The sequence below is a fragment of the Lotus japonicus genome, chromosome 4 (genome assembly GCF_012489685.1).
Source record: "Lotus japonicus ecotype B-129 chromosome 4, LjGifu_v1.2".
Taxonomy (NCBI): Eukaryota; Viridiplantae; Streptophyta; class Magnoliopsida; order Fabales; family Fabaceae; genus Lotus; species Lotus japonicus.
The window spans coordinates 34,528,685-34,537,806 of record NC_080044.1 but is presented as its reverse complement, the minus strand read 5'-3'; the positions used below and the strand labels follow the sequence as shown (position 1 = coordinate 34,537,806).

Below are 9,122 nucleotides of genomic sequence, written 5' to 3'. Positions count from 1 at the left end.
AATTGTGCAAACAATAGCATGAAACCCTTTCGCGATTGGATTCAATAAAATTAAAGAAGAAATTCATGAACTAAAATAACCATTCATATATAACTGAAATGTATCAAAACATAGTTTAGAGAAAACTACATCACATCCCCAGTACAAGAGAGGATTAGTTCCTCATAGTCATAGGAAACAATTCAAGAAAAATGTAGCAAAACATCAAAATTACAATAGAAACCTGTAAGGGATCCTAAAGAACTTAGAGCTCTGCCTCCAAAGGTCTCTCCAAGTGTTTCAACGTGAAAAGTCTCCATAAAATAGGTTAAAAACGCACTTAAATAGAGTCTGGTTGTTATTTCGCGCAAATGCGCGAATTCTGTGAAGGATCTCGCGCAAAACTAGCGCAAAATATTTCAGAAGCTAATTACTTCGCGTAAATGCGCGAGATGCAAGAGGAAATTGGCGCAAAACCGGCGCAAAGAAATCCAGATTGCTCCAGACTTCGAGATTCTTGGCTCTCTTCCTTGATTTGCTCCTTGATTCCACATCTTCTCCTAAAATAACAATAATAATAAAGGAAAATAATTAAAAACCAATAATAGAGATTAACTAGAAGATAGAGTAAGATACCGAATTCAAATAACTTGATTAAATCCTAATGAAATATATAAAAATAACATAAAAAATATAGAAAAATACTAAAACTAAATGAAAACATTAAAATGCATGGACTAAGCCTAAAGTATCATAAAATGACATAAATATCCTAAAAACTATATTAAACTACATGCAAATAAATCAGGAAAATAGCCTTAAATCCCGGGTCATCACACCCCTATACTCAACGACAGCTTGTCCTCAAGCGGAAACTTAGGAAAGCTTGTCCTCAAGCACATAATAAATCAATTTCAAATCAATTGCCAACACTTTTAAATCACAAGATACACATCCAACAAATAAAGATCAATTCATGAGCATACTAGTTAAGAGAAACAAGGAATCAAGTCTAGAGAAAGTGAAATCAATACGACAATGAGACTCAAAGTTCACATCAAAACTCACAATTGTGATCATCAATTATCAATTATTTTGTGCATCTGACAGTGCAAGCACTATGCTTCAGTTCTGATAATCAATCAAATCAAAGTCAGACAATGTTATGCTATACAATAAGAAAGAGATTTACACAGGTTGTAACTTGGCCAAAGTGTAACTTCAGGTAGGATAAGAAAAGGATAATGCAAGGTTACACACATAGACAATTAAGTGATCTGTTTCTTCTTTCAATTCAGAGCATTCATTTAAAGTACTCAAGGTTCTTTCTCTCTTTTGTCCTCTTCTCATTTGGAAACTTTTTTTTTTCATTCTTTTTCTTTCTTTTCATTCTTTCATAATTTTTTTTCCAAGCATTTTGCTTCATTTTAAATGCACACTAGGAGAGAGAGGAACCTATACACAAATATCTTTTTCTCTTTGCTCAATTCACAATTTAGATCACTTAACAGTTCACGAATATTTCCAAAGTTAGGGACCAAGAAAATTCACATTTAGGCTCAACTTGGGCAACTAAGGAGTAACTGAAACAAAGTCTGAAGGCCATAAAGAATGCCTAATAATCTCTTAACAAATCATAAGCATAACAATATCGAACCGACATGCATTTCAAAACAGAACCAAACAAGTGCAAGCAAGTCAGGAATCATCAGAGATCACTCATCACTCAACAAAAACAAGGGGTAAAGAGATGAACCCCAGTGAACTCCTATCACAATATCCATTGAAAACACCACTCAGTCCTAAAATTCACTTACTTCTCTCAATAATATGTCATGTCCAATACATTAACTGCGCATGTGTATCAAAATTTCCATGAAAATAAGACATAGATTCAGAATTGAAATCACTTGAGTAGTCAAATACAAAGGTGAAATGACTAAGGAATAAAAGCATGTGCGAAACTAGTGTGTGCAACTACATACTAAATGTATAATCATGAAATTAAATGAGAGATGAGTGGTTCAGTAAAACTCCATGTACTCAATATGGGTGAAAAAAGTGATAGCACCAAGACGCAATCAGCTGGACCCTCCAGCTCATATTAATTCCTGTAAATCACTTAGTCCTTACATGAGCACACAAATTAAAACACCACAATATAACTCAAATAATTCAATGAGACACTATGACTCAAAATAAAATAAAAACTCAAACTAAAAAGGAAAATCTTTTTGTTTTTGATTTTTTTTTTAAATTACTCTAGCAATTGCCTTGAGAGAAGTAGCAATAATTGGAACGTAAGAAGGAGATAGAAAATTGCTCTCAGACAAGATACTAATGGAGCTTGTATACTCCAAAATAAAACTTGGAACAAAAGATGAAAAGTGAAAGTGCACACACTGTGCTATTTTTTTTAAAGACCGCGCAATTACACCACAAAATACTGGAATTGGCGCGAGTTTCACGCAAAAATTTCCAGAGTTGAGTTCTTTGGTGCAAATGCACCGTAAAACACAGGAATCTGCGCGAGTTTCGCGCAGAAAATGACAGTTTTTTTTTTCAACGACTAATACTAATAATGAAATCATACTAAAATTGAAAATGCAAATAAAAATAAGAAAAACTTACTCTACTCAGCTAAATTTTACTTGGGTTGTCTCCCAATAAGCACAATGTTATAGTCCTTGTTAGAATCTTCTGGACTAAGAATTTCTATCCGGGGTTTACCCCATAGTGCATTGCACTTCCAGGATCCTTGAAGTCAGCACACATTTTCACCATGTTCTTGCAAGCAATCTCAAAAGCATGAACACAATTATTCAATTTAGAGTTAAAAGGGATGGGAGGTTTCTCATCTTTCTTATGTTTTGGCTTCCATATGAAGCACTCTCCTTTCTATTTCTCCTCTTTCTGCTCCATGTTGGCCACAACGCATGCAAAATGAACTGGTTCAGCTTGATTTCTTTGGTTCTTCTCCTTCTTAATTATTTCTCTAGCTTTTTCTGTGAAGAAGAACTGTTTCAACTTCTCATCGCTCCACTCGTCCATCATCTCCACCAAGAATGCATCATTCTTCTCAACTTGCTTTGGCGTCAGGTCAAATATGGTGAAAATGGTTTTCTCATCAGCTACCCTTAAAGATATTGTTCCTTTTCCCACATTTATTTTCGCTTGTGAAGTGGCTAGGAACGGTCTTCCCAGAATCAATGGTATTTTAGAGTCCTCGTCCATATCAATTATCACAAAATCCACCGGGAACTCAAACTCTCATACTCTCACTAGCACATCTTCAACAACTCCCTAAGGAGTCACCATGGAGCGGTCTGCTAGTTGACGCATCATCATTGTTGGCTTCAGCTCTCCAACATTAAGTCGCTCGAACATTGATAGGGGCATTAAGTTGACGCTTGCCCCTAAATCACATAAAACTCTCACTTCCTCTGAAGCCCCAAAATTAACAGGTAGAGTGAAACTACCTGGATCCTTTCGTTTAGGTGGAAGCTTCTTTTGCAGGATAGCGCTATACTCCTCAGTAAGCTCAACGATGTCATTCTCTTCACTCAACTTCCTTTTCTTAGAAAGTATCTCCTTCATGAACTTGGCATATTGAGGCATCTTTTCTAAAACTTCAGAGAATGGGAGGTCTACACGCAACTTTTTAAACATAGAAACAAACTTGGAGAATTGCTTCTCCAACCTCCTCTTTGCTATTTTAGTTGGGAAAGGGGGAAAAGGAACTTTTGTAAACTTATTATTTTCTAAATCTACTTTTCTCTCTTTCACTAACCTATCTTCACTCTGTTCTTTTTCCTTACTTATCACTTCAGATTCACTTTTATTCCCTGCCTGACTCTTATTCTTTTCATTATCTTTTTTTTTTCAATTTGTAACACCCCGATTTCGGTGGCGTCACTTTAGTAACCAAAAAGAAAATAAAAGCGGAAAAACGTGAATATTTTTTTTTTCGATATTTGTTTTCAGTAAATAAAAGACTTGTCGAATTTAAAGACGTATCGACGAAAGATAAACATGACTAATATACAGATATATATACATCCCCACAGTAAACAGCGTGCCACGTCACGAGTAACCTCCAGTGACGGGAAAGTTGTGCCTGTCGGCAAATATGTACAAAACAAAATATAAGGTCAGTATTCTGAATACAGTCCTCCAAACGAAAGTAGGTCAGCTCAAAACAGCCCGAAGACCTCCTAATCCGACCAACTCCCTGTGACTCCCGTAAAGAGAACCACACAAAAAACAAAAGGTCGGAGACCTACCCTGCCCCAAAATGAGAAAAACTGAAGATCAGAGCCACGACGCTACTCCTACCCTAATCCTGACTAGAGGAGTACTACACACCACTCCTAGCTACGCATCACCATGATCGTCGTCTGAATCTGAATCCAAGACGATCAGGTCAATGACTGCATCGGTCCTCACAGCGGGTCCTACGGGTACTGTACCCGATCACAAATCAAAAGCAGCCGCGACGGTGGGTGAGCTAGAATCAGATGAAGCCCCTCCTACAGGCAACTCCTCCGAAGGGTCCTCCTCGTCCTCAGGCGATGGTGGTGGTACTACAACTCCAGGGCCACAGTGCACGCCCGGTGGTAGGTTGAAGCTAACGGTGTGGCGTCTCAAGACTCCGTGCGTTAGGTTTCCCATTCGGTCCACGCGGTCCTCCATTATTCGCCCCGTGTAAATAGCTCGGTGACTGGCGGGGTCGACCACCCAAGAGCCCGGGGTGTCCGTGTCCAGCAACTCAAACCTGGTCCCCCCCGAAGGGACGACCATCTCGAACCAATCGGCCATCGACATTTGACAAAAAGGGCATACATAGCCCCCCATACACAGGTAGCACGCGCAAGGGTCAACTCAAAGAATTACATAATAGTACATCCAATAGGCAAAGTTTAAATAGTAGCCACATAGGCTTAGATATGAATGACACATTACAAATTGTATATCCTGCCAAATAAGAATAAATAATGTAAGGCCCAAGATTTTAAACTTATGCCAAGTAAATAGAGTCTTATTCACGATTAGGGTTGATGTATCGTGAAGGGAAACCTGAACTAGAGTTACCAAATGAAATAAATTTATGAAGGAGAAAGTTCAGGAAAAGTCTAAGGATTGTACCAAAGTCGATAAAAGTTATAGCACGATCGTTACACGCTTAAACCTAGGTCAGAAACCCTAGTATATAGCTAGTTTTCACTTATAGGCACGATGAAAGTTAATTCCAAAAATCTTCAGAGAAATGTTAGAACTTCTCTTTTTCATTGTATGACAATCGTTTCGAGGCGAAACTCTAGGATCTACGAACGTCCGATTCCAATCATCGGAAGTTTGCCGAAACCGAAACCCTGGTATTTCAAAACCCTAGAATCACCCGACAATGAAGACTTTTTCTATTCGGAACATCAAATGAAGATTCCACACGCGTACACCCATTTCTCTCGATGATTTCAATCTTTCTTCATAAGGAAGTTTTCTATTCCGACAATCGATGCAAAAAGCAACTTATCGGGTAAAATAGTTTTACACCGACTTTGCATTGGTTACCAAAAATACAAGGAGACCTCATTTTAGTTTTGGAATTCTTTCGCCAAAACCTATCTTAGAATTCACGGAGAATGACGCCGGAAAAATCAGATTCGCGAAACTTTCATTTTACCGCGTTTTACCAACCTCTATATATAGCAAGAAAGGAGAAAAAATGGCAAATATCTTCACCATTTTCTCTCCCAAATCCGCGAGCTCCATTGAAGAGGAAGGAAGAAGAGCTTTTGTTCATTTCTTGCTTGATCATCGATTAAAAAGTTGCTACTTCAAGGTTTCGAGGTATAGTCGCTAATCCTTACCTCTGATCGCTTTTTCCATAGCTTTTCTCTATGTCTTTCTGAGCTCATAGTTTTGAGGTTTTTGCAAAACTATCCTGAATACTTCATTTTTGATTCTAAATCTCTTCCTTATGTGCCCAAGAGCACTTCTGCCGGATTAGTTTTTCCGTTATGTCGCCGAAATTCCGCCGGAATCAATTTTAGCATCAAATACCCATTTTGGGGCAAAGCTTCGTCCTTTGGGCTGAAAACTATCGCCTTAGCTTAGTGCTAGTAGGATTAGTTGTCATAAACGTCGTTGGTGACGTCCCCATCCAATTTTCTTTTCGGGATTTCAGTTTTGAAATTCTAAGTTAAAAATAGTGACCAAAATACCCCTGCGACAGTTTTTGATCCGATAATTTTTCCGAGTTTAGAATACCCTTAGTTACGGCTAATGATAGCATAGGAACCAAGTTTGATCGAAGAAAAATCGAACCCCACAATTACCAATAGTGGCCGAGCACTCTAAGGGGGGAGGGGGAAAATTCCTTTTTCGAAAACTTGTCATTTCGCGCTAGATTATCATACCTCGGAGTATGTACTACTTCGTGTAACCTTAGTAAGTATTGATAGCTTAGTTTCCGATAGATTCTGATAGTATTTCTGTGGTTTTGCTCTAAAGGTGATTTTGAGGAATTCCCAGAGGAGCAAGGCTTTGATTGTGAAGAAGTGTTAGAAGACCATCCTGGAGAATCTACAGGTGAGGGCTACTCACTGAATCTCTAGTTAATGCTTAGGGTCGATGCTTTCGACATTGTTTACTGTTTATGCACTTGTTTGTGTTTGATTGGAAAAATGTTTTCTGAGGCTTCGGCTGACAATGTAGATGATTCATCTACTGAATGTTTTTGAGAGTGAATTACATGCTATGTGCTATGTGGGTAATTTAGGATGTGTGATGCATGCTTTATATGCTAAGTGCTACGTGGTTATTGCATAATATGTTGATATATGACATGTTGGTTGATTGTGCTGAGTTAATTATGCTTTTGCAATGAAATCTGAGATTCTGAGTAGTGAGAATAGCGGGCAGGTCATGCCGATTTTATTTTGAGAGTTTTGAGAAAGTTTGATAGGACGAATGAGATTCGGGCCTTGTTATGGTGTTTTATGGATCGAGACATTCTCTGGAGTCAGTTGGGGATTAGGAGATCCCGAGAACTTATAAGATTTTGCGATAAGACTAAAAGGATATTATTTTGTAAAGAAAACTCATAAGACATTAAACAACCTCTAAATCTTCAAATAATGATAACAAACTCGAAAGGAAGCTTAGGATGCAAATCTTAGTTTTTGGAAAACGAGAAGTGTTGTCGGATCCAAGTGTTGAGGAAGTTGAGAAGTATTGAGTATGTTGATGCTCTTGTGCTGTTGGAGCAGCTGTGTTGTTGGACAATCCTGGGGATAAGTCCGGGAAATTGATAGTTTCCAAGTATGTTGATACTCTTGCTCGTTGAGCAGTTTTGACCATCGGATTGAGATGAGTCGGATGATTTGGAGATCATCATGAGTTATGTGTTGTTGTGAAGATGTGTCTTTTGTCGCAGAATCGACTGTTACCTTAGGGTAAGCTTTTAGAGACTTTAATTTAGCTAGAACACGTGGCGACGTGTCGAGTGAGATTCGGAGACGTTGTTTGACTAATCATCCTGCTTTCATGCAACATTAATGAGGTATTAACACAGGACGTACTCTGGACCTCGTCGGTTTCCAAAATGGTCATAAGACCCGGAATGCCGTGTAAGAGCGTTTGTAGACGACTCTTGTAGCAGACCGAAATGGCAGACCTTCGGGTTTACTGCTGATCTGACTACCGTTGTTGTTGGAGTAAGAGGCACGCGGGCCGAAATGGTCCCACTGTGGCTGGTGTTTGGGCTGATCCGTTTGATGTCCATCCCTTTCCGGAATGCTTGTGGTTAACTGGGTTAACCGTCATTTCCATATCATGCAACATGCATACTGACTTAGTTGTTGAGTGTGATTGATAATTGTTAATCCTACGTGATGCATGCTATTTGTTATTATTGTTGTTTATAATCATTGTGGAGTATGCAACCCTAGGATGTTATCTCTAGTTATAAGCCTAAGTGGCTATCTCTTATTTTTACCTATTGGGTTTATTATCTACATAATTCTTTGGAGTTGACCCTCGCGTCTTCTGTGTGTGTTTTGGCGGACAACGCCTTTGTCAGATGTCCATTGCGGACTGGTTCACAATGGTCCACCCTTCGGGGGGGATTAGATACGAGATGATTGACCAGGACGACCCCGGTTCGTGGGTGGTAGACCCCGCTAGCCATCGAGCGACTTACTCGGGGCGGATTATGGAGGACCATGTAGATAGGGTAGGAGTCTTGACGTCAGGAGTGCTGCGGAGATGCACTGTCAGTTTCAACTTGCCACCAGGGGTGCATTGCGGACCAGGAGCAGGAGGACCACCACCACCACCGTTATCCTCGGATGAGGAGGATCCCTCAGAGGAGGAGCCTGTGGGAGTGCCTTCGGCAGAGTCCAGTTCACCCACCGTTGCTGTTACAGATGATCATGGATCGGGCCCTAAGCCCGTGAGTCCAGCACCGGAGCGTATCGCCGTGGCGAGAGGAGGACGGGTAGTGTACCTAGACTTGGTCGTTCTGGACTCTGATTCAGACGACGATCATGCTAGCACGTAGGTTTAGTGCTGGTGTGAGCTCCTCGAGATAGGATTAGTGTAGGAGTAGAGTCTTAGCTCTGACTGTCATTTGTTTCCTTTGGGACAGGGTAGTTTCCCACCTATAGCTTTTTGTGAGCTCCTCTAGATAGGATTAGATAGGATGAGTGCATGAATGCAAAGTGATTAGCCAAACAACGTCTCCGACCTCACTCGTCACGTCGTCACGTGTTCTAGCTAACTTACTGTCTCTAAAAAGAATACCCTAAGGTAAATGTCGATTCTGCGACAAAAAAACAATTAATTATAAAAAGTATCTCATGATGATTTCTCGAATCATTCGACTCATCTCCATCCGATGGTCAAAAACTGCTCAGCGAGCAAAAAGTACCAATGTACTTGGAAACTACCCGTTTCCCGGCTTATCTTTCAGATAGCCCAACAACAAATCTGCTCATCGAGCGAAAGAGTATCAACATACTTGGAAACTCATTAATTTTCCCGACTTATCTTTTAGATAGTCAAACAACAAAATTGCTCATCGAGCAAAGAGTATCAACATACTCGGAAACTCATTAGTTTCCTCAAAACTTGGACTCGGC

General features: G+C 39.7%; 1 protein-coding gene across 1 annotated transcript; it reads right to left on the bottom strand.

Annotated features, from left to right (window-relative positions):
- Nucleotides 1-3,282: 3,282 nt before the first annotated feature.
- LOC130712660 (uncharacterized) lies at nucleotides 3,283-3,597 on the bottom strand. The gene has a single exon (XM_057562479.1). It carries the CDS (start codon nucleotides 3,595-3,597, stop codon nucleotides 3,283-3,285), a length of 315 nt encoding a protein of 104 aa, XP_057418462.1.
- Between the last annotated feature and the right edge of the window lie 5,525 nt (nucleotides 3,598-9,122).